Genomic DNA, 18569 nt, shown 5'->3' on the forward strand with positions numbered 1-18569 from the left:
TTTTGTATTGTTTAATTTGGACATTTGTACCCTCTTTCTTATGGGAAGCTTCACGCTTTAAAAGTCCACATACAATTGGTTTTATTATTTTATTTTTATTTTTTGTTCTTCATTCTTGATTTTTGCTTTTTTTTGTTCTTCTTCTTTTTTTATTTTTTTTATTTTCATGGGACAAGGTGTGTTTTAACTATGCTTCGTTCACGCCATTAGTCGTAGATCAAATTGTGTTATGATCCTATAAAGACGGGTTCGCAACTGCGTGTTTTCAAGAGGTGCGGCAACTTTATGTTTTTAAGGTGGATCGCAACTGCATGTTTTTAAGAGGGATCAATTGCATGTTTTCAAGAGGGGTCACAACTAACTGCATGTTTTCATGATGGGTCACAACTGCAAGTTTTCAAGACGGATCGCAATTGCATGTTTTTAAGGAGAGGTCGCAACTGCATGTCTTTCAAGATGGGTCGCAACTGCATGTTTTTAATGAAAGGTCGCAACTGCATGTTTTTTAAGAAGGGTTGCAACTGTAAGTTTTAAAATGGGGTCACAACTGCATGTTTTGAAGGCGTCGCAACTGCATGTGTTTTCAAGGGGGTCGCATTTTTCGGGGAGGGGGGGCACGACTACATGTTATCTAGGTTTATCGCAACTGCAAACCCCAATGGTGGGAATTGAAGCTGCATGGATTCCAAGGCATGTCGCAACTGCAAGGTTTCCAGGGGTTTGTCGCAATTGCATGTCCCCAAGGGGAACCACAACTGCATGTTTTCTAGGTTTCCTTGCAATTTCGTGTCCCAAAGGGGAAATCGCAACCGCGTGTTCTCCCAAGGCAGGATGCAACTTCATGTTTTCTAGGTTTGTCGCTAGTACAAGTACCCAAGGGTGGGAATCGGAATTGCACGTTTTCAAGGCATGTCGCAACAGCAAGTTTTCTTTGGTTTGTCGCAACTACATGTCCCTAAGGGGGGAATCGCAACTACAAGTTTTCCAAGGCATGTCCCAATTGCAAGTTTTCTAGGTTTTGTCGCAACTGCGAAGTTTCCAAGGCTGGAATCAAAAGTGCACATTTTCAAGGGGGCAGATCGCAACTATGAGCAATCCGTCCACAATGCGACTGCAGCCGGGTGGAAGACGATTGTCTGCCAGTTGCATGCCCACCACTAGACATCACTAGTAGAAAAAGGGTCATTTGTCCCGGTTCGTAAGGCCCATCTGTCCCGGTTGTGGATCCGGGACTAAAGGGTCGTTACTAAAGCCCTAGGCCTTTAGTCCCGGTTCTTACATGAACCGGGACAAATGGGCCTCCACATGGCCGCTGCGGCGAGCCCAGGCAGGAGGGCACCAACCGAGACCAAAAGGCATCCACGCGTCAGCAGCTGGCAGGAGCTGAGGTTTTTTTTTGAAAGGGGGTGGTTTAGGGGTTTGGGGGGTTAATTTAGGTTGTTAGCTAGCTAATAGAGATAAGTGTTCTCTCTTATCTCCGTGCTTGGTTTACCAACGCTACTGCTATGCCTAAACATGGCTTAGATTGAAGTGAAGGCAACATGTGGTGCATGTCAAAACTAATACTAATCCTAACTTGATCAAGTTTGGATTGTACTACTTTCGACATGCACCACATGCATGTTGCCTTCACTTCAATCCAATCCATGTTCATTTCACCCACTGATATATAATAACTCTTCATGCTCGCATCATGCATCATCATAATAACAAGTCCTACTAATCATCATCATACAACTTCTACTCGTTATTAATAACAAGTCATACGATCATCATCCTCATAGTCATCGAACCAACCCTACTTAATTGTTCTTAGCACATGATCATCAGTATTAGGTAGGACCTAAATACCCTCTTTAAGGTAAAATAGCATAAAACAATATAGACCCTGACTCTCCATTATGGAGAATGGAGATCATCCTGTCTCCAATTCTTGCGCTTCGCTTCCTTTTGCTTCCAAGAACCTCCTTACGACTGTCCATACATTATTTCCATTCTTTGATTGTCATGTCTCCACTTCTTTTAGAAATCCGGTATGGACAGTTGAGATTCGTAGGATGACCTGGCTGTATGTTCAAAACATCAAGGTGACCATGCTGATACATCATATAAGGCACACAATCATTCGGGATTATCTGTTGAAAAACATAGTAATAACTTCGTAGTTAGCAATGATGTACTAGTTTTAGAAGTATGCAAAAGATGCACGGATGTCGTAATAGTAAAAAATCGTACCAGGGTATCTCCATGGTAGTTACTGTAGTTCAACACGTGCACTAGTGGCACGTATTGACCATAATATTGAGGAGTTTGATTGTAGATATTGTAATTCTCAAGATCAGTACAAAATGCGATCAGAAGATTTTTCTCCTGATAAGTTAATTCGGAGCCATCGGTGTAGTGGGTTTTGTCTACCATCTTCCGCGCATTCTTTGAAGAATGAAAATAAGCGTCAATGGAAATAAGCTGTCAACTATTTTGAAATAAACAATATAAATTACTTAATAACTATGTTTGAGAAGCTCACATAGGGGAAGAATTGGAAGCGTATCAACAAGGATCCAAATATCCAAATTGTCTTCGGCGGTGTCAGGATCACCAAGATCCATGGTGACAAGCATACCCTCATAAAAATCATACATCTCGCAAAGTGCTTCTCAATTCTTGCAACCAAAATGGGTTACGCTCTCAGAATTGTACAGATTTACTTCAAAATCCATACCATGATGGGTCCTTAGGTGAATTTTCTTTGTTTCCATACTTTCATGGTCTTTAAAACCCATCCTCTCCAAGACATAGCGTCTTGCATAGCATGGGATAAGCTAGTCGAATTGTAAAAAATGAAAAGTACACGTTGAAATAGTTGAAGTCGTGCTTAATTACGAAAAAAACAATTGTCATCGTTGCGTACCGTTTCAACATCGAAGGTCTCCTCGAGCTTAATGCTGAAGCGCCGATCTTCGTCCAGATGAAGGAACCTGTCGCACATACTCGGTCGTCGTGGCACCAGTCGCACTCCCCCGGGCGGTTTTCGTCGTCCGAGTACGACATTTCCTATGTTCATAATTCAAATATTAAACTTGTACAATTAAATAAAAAACCTAAATTAGATCATTATTATTCATCACGGGTTGACTATCGGTCTGTCGAGTCTTTTCTTGAAAACTCTCAGCTCACATGGTGTACATATTCGACCGTCGGTGATGGTAGCTCCTCCTTTCATTCCCGAGTGCATTACACCAAATTGTCTAGCACACGGGAATGAAGGAGAAGCTACCCCCACGACAACAGTCGGGATTCTTCGTCCTCTCATATATATATGGTGGAGACTCTCCCTCATTGATTCCTCTCTGACATTTGCGACCGTCGGTGATGGTAGCTCCTCCTTTCGTTCCCGAGTGCATTACACCAAATTGTCTAGCACACGGGAACGAAGGAGAAGCTACCCCCACGACAACAGTCGGGGTTCTTCGTCCTCTCATATATGGTGGAGACTCGACAGACTTAAAGTCAACCCGAAATATCGTTTAATTATCTTTCTAAAAAAGGACATATCGAGCGCCTGAAATTTGCCGGAACGGAAATATACATGTTTTTATCTACTTCATATGAGCATTCAAACTTGATGGCCATTACATTTCAATGGTTGAAAATATGAGCAAAAACATTTCAAAATATCTTATAGGACTCATATTGACATGGAGATTTGGCTAGTCTCACCTCGAGGTCAGAGGGGGGTCGGTGACGGGGACGACGGCGGGGATGATGGAGGGGGCTCCTAGATTTCTGCAAAAACAAAAACCCTATAAACTATCAACTAATCAAATGCATACGCCTTGCATAGTGCTCTCCAATTTTAGCATTCAAAGTAGGAGTAGTTTTTCAATTTGAGCATTCAATAAGCAAAACCAAATCGTAAAATAAAGTAGTATTCAAATTAGCATGCATTCAATTATAAGCAAACTACATCATCTCTTGCGTCCGTACATCGTCGAATATTATCACTAATACACCTCGAATATTATCATACATATAGCATCACTAATACAGCTAGAACCGTAGCGCCCGACGGGTATCGGCGCAGGCGGTGGACACCCAATGAGAAGGAACCATCACAGGATCATAGCTCCAGTGAGATCCCTGAAGAACCTGCCAGGTATTGTCGAACCTGCCCTCCAACGCAACCATGTAGCGACGGACATGCTCGTCCTCCTCGCTGACACGGTGACGTACCACCTCCGCGGTGTCCAGAAGCCTCAGCACCGTCACTGGCCCACACGACCGCCACCAAACAAGGATCGGGTCAACGACGGACTGGCTCCTCACCAACCTACGCCCCCCGGAAGGTAGCACCTCCCAATACCAGCTCGGCGGAGCCCAGTCCCGTACATGGCCCCTCTGATCAAGTAGGCCTCCTCCGCCGAGTCGACGACGAGGATGCGGGATAGGCATCGTCGACGTCGATGCGGGAATAAGAACTAAAAAAACAAACTAGTTCTATTAATTTTCTTGCTAAGAATAAACTACTTCTATAGTAAAATAAAGTAGTTTTATTAAATCAACTAGTTCAACTACTAAGCACTTAGTATAAATAAAATAAAGTAGTACTTACTAAGAATAAACTACTTCTATAGTAAAATAAAGTAGTTTTATTAAATCAACTAGTTCAACTACTAAGCACTTAGTATAAATAAAATAAAGTAGTACTTACTAAAAATAAACTAGTTGAACATATACATAAATTGACAAAAAAATCTATGAACAAAAAAATCATACATCAATGCATACATATCCATGGATCATACATACATCTGCATATATATACATATACATACAACATCCATATATACATACATCAATGAACAAAAAAGTGTATGAAAAAAGCACCAGAGAGCAGGCCGGGGCGGCGGCGACGCGCGGCAAAGCAGAGCGGGCCGGGGCGGTGGCGGCGGCGGGCGGCAAGCAGAGCAGGCAGGGGCGGCGGCGCGGGGGGAGGGAGGGCTCACTGGGCGGCGACGACGAGGCGCGGCAGAGGGCGGCGACGGCGAGGTCGGGGCAGAGGGCGGCCACGTCGGGGCAGGGGTGGCGTAGGGCAGCGACGGCGTCGGGGCGGCGCGAGACGGCGTCGGAGGCAGGGGCGACGACGACGACGGTGAGGCAGAGGGGCAGCCTGGCGGCGGCGTCGGGGCGGGATCGAAGAACTGAACAAAAATTGTCACAAGTGTTGATTATATAGACAGAACATTGGTCCCGGTTCGTGCCAAAAACCGGGACCAATGCCACCCTTTAGTCCCGGTTGGTGCCACCAACCGGGAGCAAAGGTCTCTTTTCAGCAGCCCAAAGGACGGGAAGCAGAGACCTTTGGTCCCGGTTGGTGGCACCAACCGGGACTAAAGGGTGGCATTGGTCCCGGTTGTTGGCACGAACCGGGACCAATGCACACATTTAGTCCCGGTTGGTGCCACCAACTGGGACTAAAGGCCTTGTGCTGCCCGCGTCGCGGCACGAAATTTTAGTCCCACATCGCTAGTTGAGGTAGCTAGAGAGTGGTTTATAAGCCCCAGTCCCGCTGCCCTCTCGAGCTCCTCTCAAATGCAGGCTTACGGCCTAAACACACTGTATGTGCCTGTAGGCCTACTGGGCCTACTGCGGGCCTGAATCCTGGCCCATTGTAGGGTTTCTAGTCGTATTCAGGCCGGGGTGGTCCTTTAGGTGGCACTTTTTTTATTTTTTTGTTTTATTTTTTGTTTTGTTTATTTTATTTTGTTTCTACTTACAGCAAAATACTTACTAGTTTTTCAATGATTCTTTTTGCTTTTAGGTAATAAAAATTATAAACTTTCTGTTAGTGCCATTTGTTTTCTAATTTGAATAGTTTAAATTTGAATTTTTGGAAATTTGTGTGAATCACTAGTTTTTGAATAGCTTTACTATAAAAATAGATTTTTGAGTGATTCTTTTTCCTGCTATTTAATATTACTGTGTTTTATCATTATATTCAAAAACATAATTTGATATTTTAGTTTCTAACAAAAAAATCATTATGATAATTCTTTTTGCTATTAAAGTTTCTAACAAAAATTTTCTTTATGAAAATTCTTTTTTCTTTTAATGTTTTGAACAGAAAATACTTTGATAATTTTAGTTGCATAAATTTTATATAATTTTAGTTTCAATAATACTAGAGGTTTTATAAAAGTTTATTTTGTTTTTACTTATTTATTAAAGTTTATTTTGTTTCTACTTATTTATTTTCTTTTCTTTTTTACTTCTTTTATTTATTTTATGAAAATTCTTTCTTTTTTGCTTTATTTATTTTATTTTGTTCCTACTTACTGTTGCTATTTTTATTTATTTTATTATAGTTTATTTATTTTACTTTATTAAAGTTTATTTTGTTTCTACTTATTTATTAAAGTTTTTTCTGTTTCTACTTATTTATTTTATTTTGTTTCAACTTATTTATTTTATTTTCTTATTTTGCTTTTTTTTATTTTATGAAAATTCTTTTTGCTTTTAATGTTTTACACACAAAAGCCATCTCCCATGGCTGGTTCATTGGACCCGGTTCGTGGCTTAACTCGGTCCTAAAGACCTCCCTTTGGTCCCGGCTCGGGCCACCAACTGGGACCAATGGTGGTGGGCCAGGAGCGAGGCCCATTGGTCCCGGTTCGTGCCACCAACCGGGACCAAAGGGGCCAGACGAACCGGGACCAATGGCCCCACGAGGCCCGGCAGGCCCCCTGGCCTCACGAACCGGGACCAATGGGCCCATGGGTACCGGTTCGTGACCGAACCGGGACTAATGGGCTTATCTGGCCCGGACGTATGCCTTGTTTTCTACTAGTGCATGCACTTGCAAGCTTTGTAACTAGACTGCAACTACACTTGGTAGAAAGCGACTGCAACTAGTGTTAGAAGGAGGGTTGTCGGGCTAGTTACATGACCACCGCCTCAGCCCTGGCTTTCTTTTACTTTGTGTTTTTTTAAAACATCAACAACTTTATTAGTTAGAAACAATGGTTACATCGTCTATAAGAAAGGGTACAATATTTCCCATAGGCTCCTTGAACCAATCCCTTTTCACCAAACTTTTCGCTAATGTAGCAAGCTCATGAGCTACTTTATTCTCTTTCCTATTACAATCTTCAAATCTAGTAAGAGGACAATCACAAACTATAAGCACCAATCACCAAAGACTGTTGCCGCCGTACTTTGTGTTAGTTGCAACGAGTGGAACTTGCAGAGTAGCTAATTAACCAGGACACAACGCCTCTAATCCGGTGGAAGATGGTAATTCCAATGAGTGGAACTTACAGAGTATTTACATCGGAATTAGGGCTTCCATTTGGGTTTGGGGCAAGCAAATGTCATGGATTGTAAGTTCGATTGCCTGATAATAAAAAAACAGCAGAATATGCCTTTCTGTTCTTCAATCACAGTGATTAGTTAGCAGTGTTGCTGCATGCATAGGCAAGAGGGCAAGATTCAGATAACCTTCACTGACGAAGTCGTAAAAGCAACTGAGTTCATCAACGAGCAAAAGAAACTATTGGCGGCACGTATTTCAACCCTTCTAGCCAATCAACCTATTGCGCTTTATCCTTTGATCTTCTATAGATGCCCTAGGAGTCTTAATCATGTGCAATTCTCTCGGCCAACTCACTCAGTGCATCCAAATATTTATCCCTGGCAGAGCGCTCCGCTTGCAGCTTAGCAACCTTCTTCTTGCTGGAAGACGCTTTTTCCTTGCACAGTTTGAACTTGCGCTCTGTCCTTCGAACACAGTGCTTGGCGTCTTTGAGTTGAGCCCGAACATCCTTTAGCTCCTTTTGGGCCGCCATGCAGGATTTGCTCAACGACTCCACTTTGTTGATCAAAGAAGGAACTAGGTCATCTTTCGCCGTCAATTTTTCCACCTAAAACAAAGGGAGCCCAGAATAAGAGAAGGATGTGTATTTGTATTTTGTGTTTATGGTTTCCATGATTTCGGGGCGAGAACAGCCTTTACTTCGTTGTAGGATATGCCCAGAACAAAAGAATATGGATGTCTAGAAGCAAAGCCAAATGGTCATCAAAACTTAGTAGGGTTTCTTTTACAACAATTTTTATGCACAAACATTTCCCCTATATTCAGGAGCTCCTTGTATTGCACTCCCTCCATTCCCTTATACAAGGTCACTATGAAAAATACATTTTTCATCTATACAAGGCCACTAACAATAATCAGAGACAAAATTAATGTTGTTTCCTCGTACTAGCAACTTGTTTAATGCTTGCATGCATGTAGTCATAATGACACTGTGCTACTTACTTCTCATTCCTTCCTTGCATGCATGCGGGCATATTAATGATCCCGGTTAACGAAAAGAAAAGTTGGCTTGTAAAGCGGTCATTAAATCTTATCTTGGTACCTGTAATTTAAGTTTGTGGCCTTGTGTAAGGAAATGGAGGGCAAACATCGAACAACCTTCACTGACGAAGTTGTAAAAGCAACTGAGTTCATGTACGAGCAAAAAACAATTGTTGTCACGTACTTCAACCCTTCTAGCCAATCAACCTATGCCCAGAGAAGATTTGGCAGTTTTAGAATAGGGGATCTTCTAGATATGCCCTAAGAGTCCCAAGGATGTGCGCCGTTCTCTCGATCGACTCACCAAGTGCATCCAAAGATTTATCCCTGGCAGAGCACTCCGCCTGCAGCTTAGCAACCTTCTTCTTGCTGGAAGACACTTTCTCCTTGCACAGTTTCAACTTGCGCTTTGTCCTTCGAGCACGAAGCTTGGCATCTTTGAGTTGAACCCGAACATCCCGCAGCTCCTTTTGGGCCGCCATGCAGGATTCGCTCAATGACTCCACTTTCTTGATCAAAGAAGGAACCAGGTCGTCTTCCGCCACCAATTTGTCCACCTAAAACAAAGGGAGACCAGAATAAGAGATTTTGTATGGCCTTTTGTGTTTCTGGCTTCCATGATTTTGGGGTGAGAACGCCCTTTACTTCATTGCAAGATATGCCCAGAACAAAAGAATAGGGATGTCCAGAAGCAAAGCCAAATGGTCATCGAAACTTAGTACGAATTCTTAATTGTTATTCACAAACATCTCCCCTATATTCAGGAGCTCCATTCATTATTCTACTTGTTGTTAGTCAATGTTTACTTCACATAAAGCTATCCCTATAAAATTCAGTGCAAGATCCAACATTTTGAATAATATGAGAACCAACATTCCAAGCCAGGCTTCTCATTCTGTACCCCAAAACTTGAGGAACTGTCTCCATTTCCACAAATCATTAACCAAACATATGAATCAGTAGAAACTATAAACGTTGGCTTTGTATCACAAGTCATTAACCAAACACAAAGGAATTTTGGCTCAGGCATGTGAAAAAAACACAAAGGAATTTCCACACAATAGAACGCCATATTTCTCTTCTTATTAGTATCACAAGTTAGGTTAGGCGTGAATATGCTACCAGCACTGATATGTCAAACAATTTCCAGCAAAACCACTGTCTAAGTGTACACATGAAGGGAAGAAACATGTATACTTGATACCCAAAATGCTGAGCATTTTAATGAGCTAAACAAAAAAAATGTACAGCGAATGTAAGAAGTCCTAGAAAATCATTAATTTGATATAGCAGTAAAAAATAACCGTGATCGAAATTTGTAACTTCTGGATTTGTATCCTGAGGCCAAAAATGAACAAGATCAAAAACAAAACTCAACAATATGAATGGAGCATGAACCGAACAAAAGAATGGATCATTCACAGGGCGGTTCTCATATCTGCACATGATATTCTGTGGTTTTCTGCAACCCGGAATCATGCATGAGGGACTCCAGATATTATGTTTGGCTAGCGTACGTAGTAATCCTCTAGCTTCAGATGAATACTGGGTGTAGATCGAGATGACATGGCTTAAACTTGCCTAATAATTAAGGTTGTTAATCCGCAAGCACACGAACCCATGGTAGTCAAGCAATCAAGCACGTAGTCTTCCAGATTGAAAATTCGCACGGAGAGGTAAAATCCCGATGGAATATGCTACTTGTTCAACATTAGATACATCAAACGTCAAAGAGTGCAAGAGGAGAGGACATAGCAGTTACCTTGTGGCTAGGGCACGACATTGACAGAGGACGTCCAGGCAACTGCTCGGGGAGGCGGCGACGGCGTCTGGTCAACTTGATCCCGGGGGAGTGGTGGGAGAGGGCGGCGTGCTCGAGCAGGAAGGAGATGGGCGGCATCTGCCGTCTGGTGGATGGCGCCGGCGGCTGCTCCTCCACCGAGCGGGACTGCGGGAGGGGAGGAAAAGGAGAACGAGCCCAAACGGCAAAACCCGATCAATACGCGTGGCTCGGACCTCCTATTCCCCGCACCATGCGGCACTAGCGAGCAAACGCGCACCCATGTGCGGAACGAGGCGCCCCTTTTCATTCCAAAAATGATAAGAGCATAAAGCACTTCGGCTCTGATGTCTTTTATAAAAGCATCTCCAACAGCCATGCTATATAAGCGTCGCGTCGTAAATTTGTGATTTTTACCGCGCGCAATAGCTAACCGTGCTCCAGCAAAGGCACAATAACCGCGCGCGCGGCATAAAGAGTTCAGCGCGTGGTCCGAATCGACATCTCGCGCGCGTTTATTTGCTGCGCCCGCTACCGCGCGCCGCACACTCGAGCGCCCGCTCGTGACTTCCACCTACCCCGACCCAGGCGTTGGCGCCGTCGCCCGCACCACCCCGGCGACCATTCCGGCGCTTCCCCGGCCTATCCCCGCGCCGCCGCCGCTTCCTCCTTCTCCCTCCGGGCGCCGCCGCTCTTCGCGCGCGCCATTCCTCCGGCGAACAGCGCTGGCCGCCCACTGCCGCTCGGCGCCCACAAGGTGTTCGACAAAACGCTTGCAAGGTATGTATTGCTTCAACTTCACATTTTTTACATAAATTTGGTGCATGTTGTTTGTAGTTTTTATAGCCTAGTTTAAATTGAACATTGTAGATGAATTCGTCGTATGATTCTTCCGAAGAAGAATTTGATATTGAAAAGGAGGAGGATCTTGCAATGATCCTAGCTATGCACATCAATAAAAAAACGAAGCACGGTGGTTCGGTTATGGGTCGGCAGAAAATTTGGAGGGATAGGATTGATGCCCACAACAGATTGATCAGACACTATTTTGCGGATAATCCCGTGTACCCCGAGTCGTACTTCCGGCGCCGGTTTAGAATGAGCACCGAGTTGTTCACACGCATTGCAGAGAAACTAGCGAGCCATTGCCGGTTTGGTACATCATGCATGCTTGTGTGATCATGCACAACATGATCATCGAGAATGAGTGTGGCCAAGATTTATACTACTCTCAGTATGAGCTCTTGGGATATCCCGTGCGAGTGCGGCGGACGGATGCCAGGGTGGCCCGTTTTGTTGTCTTCTATCATACCATTCGACGTGCCGAAACACATGATGATCTTCGGAAGGATCTCATTGAGGAGTGGTGGGCATGGAATGGCCGACAAAGAGCATCATGATTTGTGAGTTTGATGTTGTATTGTTGAACTATTTGATCTATTGCAAGATAAACTATTTGTTTGAGTTGTAATAATGAAATTGAACTATTTATTGTTGATTTTTTTATTTATGTTTGATCTTCTTGGTTGTGTTTGGAATGGATATGTTGTTTGTGCGAGAGAGCGCGCGCAGTTTTTTTGCGGCGGCTGCTGGAGTGGCTCGCGCGCGCTAAACTTTGCAGCGGCCGCTAGAGCAAGCGCACCGCGCCGCGCAAAAACAGGCGATCTGCGCGCTGCAAAAGGTTTTTTAGCGCGCCACGCGTAACGCGGCTGTTGGAGATGCTCTAAAGTTGTCATCCGAAAAAAAAACAAAAAATGTTTAAACTTGACATTCAAAAAGAAAGTTCTCATGTTTGATAACTAAAGTTGCCATCCTGGTGTCAGTAAACTTGCCATAAATAACGTCAAAGTTGTCAAGTGTTCTGTCACACGTGTGGCACTTATCAAGGTCCATTTTGTTGCTTTCTAACTTCAAAAAAAAATGTCTATCTCAAAAAAATGTTCACTTCGAATGAGTTGTTCAGGATTTCAAAGTAATGTTCCAAAACTTCAAAAAAGATCATGAATTTGAAAAAAAAAATCCTGGGTTTCGAAAAAATTTCACGAATTTGAAAAATATTCATGGAGCTCGCTTTTGCAACAAATTTTCCTCGGGCTTTGGTCTCGCTCTAGCAGCCGATCTTCAAGTGTGTAGCTGTTTTATTGCGTCTGACTGTTTGGAGGTTGCTATCCGCTCCCACTATTGCACCATTCCCACAGAGATCAATCAACGAAAGATGGACTTCACTGAAGTTCGTTTCAACCACGAAGGACAAGCCTCGAATTCGCACGCTCGGAGCTGTTTTTATTTACAGTTAGGATGCCAGTTATGGGTCCTGAACTCCCCGGACATTTATATTGTGTCGAAGTTTATTGATCAATAAAACGAGCTAGATTACAAGTTTACAACTAAAAAAATAGTGCGGGCTGGTCACCCAGAGAACGACCTAGAATTCAATTGTTGTGTCTTTTGCTTGTGTGTGAACTCTTAATATTTAACATGTTTTTTAGGGGCAACAACTCTTAATATTTAACTTTTTTTTAGCTCTGCTCGCCTCACTGGGCCTGGGAAATAAGCGTATCGGCCGCATCATCTGGTCGGACCAAGCCCACTATGTCGTCATCCAGTACCGTAGTGCTGGCGACAGACCAGCAGACTCTAGAAAACACCTAAAAAAAAAGCAGACTCTAGAAAACGCAGGGTAAAGCGGAGCGCCGATGGCCACAGTGCGGCTACTGCTCCGAAGCGCCTCCGCTCTCCTCCCCCGCCGCTCGCCCCTGCACTCGTCCCGCTTCCAGCCCCGAGCCGCCATGGCCTCCGATGCCGCCAGCCAGTTCCACAAGATCCAGATCCAGCGGGAGGACACGGTGAGACCCCCCCCCCCCCCCCCCCCCCCCTCCCTTCTCTCTGTTGTTGCGCGAGGGCGCGCATCGAGGGTTCGAGGATTCCTTATCCCTTGTAGGCGAGTAGCGTTTTTCATCTTATTTGCACCTTCTCGGTGGATTGTAATTTATTAGGCCACTTAGAGTCTCATAGATGTCGGGAAATGTAAGTACCATATGGAACATCTTGTCTTGGAGTAGATACCCAGATTTATGCCACTAATTGACCCTCTGCGTAACCAGACAAATTTTCTGGATGCAGTGCGCTCCAATTTCACCTCTCAGAAAGTTGCCACTTAATGGCGTGCCAAACGCACGGGCTAGCCAATTTTCTGCAGCAAACCCGACATCTTACTAATCTTGCTGCTCTTGCTCTATATCTTAGTGCTCCCCTCATAAAGAAATATAAGAGCGTTTAGATCAAACGGAAGGAGTACATCTTACTGATAAACTGATGTGATTTTGTATTTCTTCAGACGTTTGATGTCTATGTTGTTGGCAAAGAAAATGCTCCCGGAGTTGTAGTGTTGCAAGAGTGGTGGGGTGTTGACTATGAGGTCAAGAATCATGCCATCCATATTTCCCAAATCGGCGATGGATACAGAGCACTTATTCCAGAGTATGTTGATATCATGTGCTCTTTGCTTTGCACCATCTGTTCAAGATAAATATTTATGAAAAGGGTGCTTCATAAAGTGCGAGTACTCCCTGAGAATATTATGGCTCAGTCAATTGTTTTTTTCTTTACATCTTTTTTTTTTCAGTTTGTACCGTGGGAAGGTTGCTTTGGAGGTAGCTGAGGCGCAACATCTGATGGAAGGACTAGACTGGCAGGGTGCAATCAAGGATATCCAGGCTTCAGTCAAATGGCTCAAGGAAAATGGATCGCCCAAGGTAGATTTCTTATCTTTGTTCACGTTTCAAGATTTTCTCTGTATGTTTTTCTTACTCAAATGTATTATTATGGGTAACACTAAAATTATTATGATTAGCAATAGAGGTAGGAAGTGTGATTGTCTAAGATGTCATTTTCTGTAAAACAAAAATCAGATTATGTCAGATGTGAGTGTATGAGTGGCAATTTTTGTAAAAAAAACATCATAAATCAATTAACTGGTGAGAACCTTGGTGCAGTTCTTTCAAACTTGACTAAATGTTACAATCTTTTATTAGCATGTACTTTGATCTGATCAGTTCTAACATTACAATCGGATGGAGGCAGTAGTAAGCTTTGAATTTTCGGGAAGCATCAAAGAATCAATTAGTTGGTCAGAACCTTGGGGCACTTTTGTCACACTTGACATCTTTCATAAAAAATTTGGGTTTTTATCATTTATGCCACTAGTTGTGTCTCACTACTCGGTTTTGCCATTAAAAGTTGTAACTGCTCAAAAATGCCATCGTTCTGTGAGACGCTTGCTCAAAAATGACATTAGATACCTTTAAAATGCCATCGTTCCATCAGATGTTTGCTCAAAAATGCCATTAGACGCTGTTACTATCAGGTCAAACCCGTTGACCATGTTATATGACCAAAATACTGCTACACCACATGTCTGATCTCTCTATCCCACAATGATAAGTATGGCCCCTACTTGTTAGGAGTAAGAACCGAATAATTTTAGAGGAAAATAAGAATGTTGTGGGGATCAAGTGGGACCCACATTTTATCGTAGTGAGATAGAGGGAGAGATGACATGTTGGTACATGCGTATTTTGGTCATTATAGCATGCTAAATGGGCTTTGAGCTGACAGTAATGGTGTCTAGTGGCATTTTTTAGCATGCGCCTAACAAAGCGATGGCATTTTTTAGCAGTTGAAATTGCTAGTGGCAAAATTGAGTAGTGAGACATAACTGGTGGCATAAATGATAAAAACCCAAATTTATATTAGCATATACATTCATCTGATCAGTTCTAACATGACAACCCAATGGGAGGTAATAGTAAGATGTGAATTTTTTAAACCTAGTTGTAAGTGCTGTGTTGACTGAAATGGCAAAATCATGGTATTTCGTATTAGTCAAATACTTGATAGGTTGAATGTCTCTTTGGTGTGGATTATAGATTTCTTCGACCATGCTATTCAATTTGTGCTAATGTGCACCTTATGAAGAGTTGGACTGTTGTTTATAAATTTATTCTATGTGTGCCAATAAACTCTGACCAAGTAACTATAGTAGGAATGTAGGACAACAAATATGCCTGTGTACCATATATATTCTGTCGTTAATTTGTTATGGACAATGCTATAGCAACATATACATGTCCTTTTTATGTTCTGTTGAAAACAATACATGTTGTAATGATTTGGTCTACTTTTTTCCCCCATTGTATTAGGTTGGTGTCACTGGTTATTGCATGGGAGGTGCTTTGGCAATTGCAAGTGGAGTTTTGGTCCCAGAGGTTGATGCTGTTGTTGCTTTCTATGGGACGCCATCTTCGGAGCTTGCTGATGCTTCCAAGGCTCAGGCTCCAATCCAGGCCCATTTTGGGGAGCTTGACAGTTTTGTTGGGTTTGCAGATGTTACCGTAAGACCTTTCTTTACCTTTCCGTTTTCGTCCATTGCTGCTTTCCATAGGTTCACATTGCTTTCTCGGTCTCGTTTGTTATAAAACAATATCCAGGTTTATTTGTTTTCTGTACGAACTCATAAACTGAAAAATAGGTTCCTAATTCCCTCCATGTGGCAAATGGTGAATCAGTTTTACTTTTTGGACATCTGTGTAACTAATTCAAAAAAGATGCATAAAATTACATACGGTCCTGCTGTCTCACTATCTATTGATATGTGACAGGCAAATGGGTTTGTAGCAGCTGATTTAACTATTATGTGCATACACTTATTCTCATCCGATAATAATTATTTACATTTTAAAGTAAAATTATGTGACATTGCTATGTGATGTTTCAGGCGGCCAAGTCGTTGGAGGAGAAGCTCAAGGCTTCTGGAGTGGAACATGAAGTCCACATATACCCTGGATGCTCTCATGCCTTCATGAACGCGTCGCCTGAGGCCCTCAAGAGGAGGAAGGGCATGGGTCTGACTGATGAGAATCAGGGGGCCATTGACCTGGCATGGTCTCGCTTCTCTACTTGGATGGGTCGTTTCCTGGGATCTGCATGAGCCATATGGTCTCTGAGTGGTGTATATGGAGTCTGTCAGGTCACAAGAATAAAATGTTTGGGTATAATATGTAGTCAGTATCCAATCTAGACAAGTGTGTTTGTGTTATATTGCAAACTCATCATGGTTTTGCTAGAATATCTTTGGGTACTCAATTGGAGGGGAAATGAAACACTTACGAGCATCTCATATGAGTTTGTTTTGTGTTTAATAGGCTTCAGCCGAGTGTTTTCTGGATTTTTAACTTTGAAGCAAGGGTAAGTGCATGGGTATCGATTTCTGCAAGTTGCTGATTTGATTTGTTACAGTAGCAATGCCGGAATCAGAGCGGCCAGACCCCTTGCATTCGCTGTCGCCCATTGCGGCCTTGATTGTGTTGAGAAGGTGAGAGCTATGCTGGGATGGCATGTTTGTATGGTGAACCAAGCTGGAAGAATAAGCAACGCTTGCATGACCTTCATATTCCCACCGCCCACGCACCTGCCATGGATGATTTTGGGCCTTCCAGTAGGCGCACAAGAGGGAATGAACCATGCTGCTACACAGATCGACACATACGACATACGCATGTAAAAACATTTTGAGAACCAACAGAAGATGATGGTACTAACTGCGATGCAAACCCATACATCAAGCATCAACACAAAGTGGAGTACTACTACAACCTGGAGTAACTGATTAATTAAGCTGGATCACGAGCATCTAACTAGTACCATCTGACACTTGACATTACCAAAAGATGCCACCGTTTTAGATAGTTCTGATGCTCACACAAAGATCATCACCTAATTGGATGGTGCTACTAGTCTTTGCAGTTTGCACATGTTCATGCAAAAGGACCAGCCAACCTACTCGCTCCGTTCCGAATTACTTGTCGCAGGTGTAGATGTATCTAGATGTATTTAGTTCTAGATACGTCCATTTGTGTGACGAGTAATTTGGAATTACTTGTCGCACGTGTAGATGTATCTAGATGTATTTTAGTTCTAGATACGTCCATTTGTGCGACGAGTAATTTGAAACGGAGGGAGTACTTAACATTAGCTACATGGATCGAGGCATCGAGCTACTTTTCCATGCCGATCTGCATGTCAGGCGCAGAACCGTGCCTTCAAGCGTTGCTGGCGGGCTTAAGGAAAACGTCGGTGAGCACGGTCTTGGACTGCAGCGACGCCTTCAGAATCTCCAGACCCTGCAAAATTTAGAGGAAATGCAACGTGACGGTTGATTGATTGATTGATGCACATGGTTAAGAAACACATATCGAATGGAAGAGAGAGAAACATGTACTACTATGATAATGATAGTACTGAATACTGATGATTCATAAATTAAAATCACCTGGTCATAGCCGAGCTGGACACGGTCTTCTCCTGGAGCGCGCTGAGGTCCCTGACGGCGAATGTGTTGAGCAGGGTGATGCTGGAGATGGAGGACATGGGCGTCACGGTGAGATCGTCCATCACCGTGTACGTCACGATGCCCTGCGCGAACCCCTTCCCGCTCATGCCCACCGCCGTCTCCGCCACCGGACCTTCGGACCCGGCCGACGGCACGACCGTCAAGGGCGTGGTCATCTGGTTGTTACATGACGGACAGTAGGTACCGCAACTCTCCGTCATGTAAGTCCGGCAGCTGTTGCATCTAGCCTGCTGGCTGCTGCCATATCCGCCGCTGTAGCAGATGCACTGCTTGCTGCATCTGTAGAACGTCTTCGCCTGTGGGGACGGCGGCGCCGGCAAGCCTAGGAGGGAGCTCTTGCTACTTACCGCCGGCGAGAGGACAGAGGGGTGGAGCAGCGCGTCCTTGGCGGCGCCGGGCTGGACGTAGGTGCCGTCGAGCTTCTCCACGCTGCCGTAGAGGCTGCCGACGCAGCCGACCATGGACTCCTTCCCCAGCAGCTTGACGGCGGTGCCGACGGGCAGCGCGAGGAGGGAGAAGAGGAAGTCCACCACGTCCTTGCTCGCCTCCGCGAACAGCACGCGCCGGGCCTGGGTGTCCACCAGGAGCTTCATGCTCAACGCGGTCGTCGTGGTGGTCGCCCTCCTGGAGCTGGGCGGGCGGCGGCGGTGCCTCGCTCTTTCCTCACTTCCTTGTGTGGTGGCGACTGGCGAGGATAGAGGAGAAATGAATAGGCTTGAGTGCTTGACACCGAGCGCGCTGTGGAGTATTTGACAGGGGAAGAATAGCAGGAGCTGGCCAACAGATTGGATTGAGGTGACGGGACGGGAGAGGGAGAAGGAGGCCGAATTTCGTGTTTTTGACCCTTTTGCGATATAAATTCAGGATTTGACCCTAGTTAGGAAAAAAATAATCAGGATTTGACCTTTTTCCTTATCACCAGAGTCCCTGGCGGTAGGGTTAGACAAGCTACCGCCAGGGGACCTGGCGGTAGGGTAGTAATCCATGTCAGCACGCGGAGACGCCCGCCATCCCCCTCCGTCGCA

General features: G+C 44.1%; 2 protein-coding genes and 1 long non-coding RNA gene across 3 annotated transcripts; 1 reads left to right on the top strand and 2 right to left on the bottom strand.

Annotated features, from left to right (window-relative positions):
- Positions 1 to 8461: 8461 nt before the first annotated feature.
- On the bottom strand, positions 8462 to 10382 carry LOC109777993 (uncharacterized). The gene is made up of 2 exons (XR_012180913.1): positions 10116 to 10382; positions 8462 to 8910 (listed from the first exon to the last, which is right to left on the bottom strand). It is a non-coding gene; the product is annotated as an uncharacterized lncRNA (long non-coding RNA).
- Positions 10383 to 12721: 2339 nt separating this feature from the next.
- Positions 12722 to 16333, top strand: LOC109777973 (uncharacterized). Its single transcript, XM_020336536.4, has 5 exons — positions 12722 to 12979; positions 13471 to 13613; positions 13759 to 13888; positions 15335 to 15526; positions 15910 to 16333. The coding sequence occupies exons 1-5, from the start codon at positions 12830 to 12832 to the stop codon at positions 16120 to 16122; spliced, it is 828 nt and encodes a 275-aa protein (XP_020192125.1). The 5' UTR covers positions 12722 to 12829; the 3' UTR covers positions 16123 to 16333.
- Positions 16334 to 16720: 387 nt separating this feature from the next.
- On the bottom strand, positions 16721 to 18360 carry LOC109778004 (uncharacterized). The gene is made up of 2 exons (XM_020336568.4): positions 17464 to 18360; positions 16721 to 17314 (listed from the first exon to the last, which is right to left on the bottom strand). Exons 1-2 carry the CDS (start codon positions 18135 to 18137, stop codon positions 17299 to 17301), a joined length of 690 nt encoding a protein of 229 aa, XP_020192157.1. The 5' UTR covers positions 18138 to 18360; the 3' UTR covers positions 16721 to 17298.
- Positions 18361 to 18569: the final 209 nt, after the last annotated feature.

This window comes from Aegilops tauschii, chromosome 3 (genome assembly GCF_002575655.3).
Source record: "Aegilops tauschii subsp. strangulata cultivar AL8/78 chromosome 3, Aet v6.0, whole genome shotgun sequence".
Classification (NCBI taxonomy): domain Eukaryota; kingdom Viridiplantae; phylum Streptophyta; class Magnoliopsida; order Poales; family Poaceae; genus Aegilops; species Aegilops tauschii.

Bases quoted from the DNA above. Each gene is read 5' to 3' on its own strand.
- LOC109778004 (XM_020336568.4), bottom strand. From the start codon at position 18,137: ATGAAGCTCCTGGTGGACACCCAGGCCCGGCGCGTGCTGTTCGCGGAG.
- LOC109777973 (XM_020336536.4), top strand. From the start codon at position 12,830: ATGGCCACAGTGCGGCTACTGCTCCGAAGCGCCTCCGCTCTCCTCCCC. The intron at 12,980-13,470 runs GTGAGACCCCCC...GTATTTCTTCAG, and splicing joins AGATCCAGCGGGAGGACACG to ACGTTTGATGTCTATGTTGT. The intron at 15,527-15,909 runs GTAAGACCTTTC...GTGATGTTTCAG, and splicing joins TTGGGTTTGCAGATGTTACC to GCGGCCAAGTCGTTGGAGGA.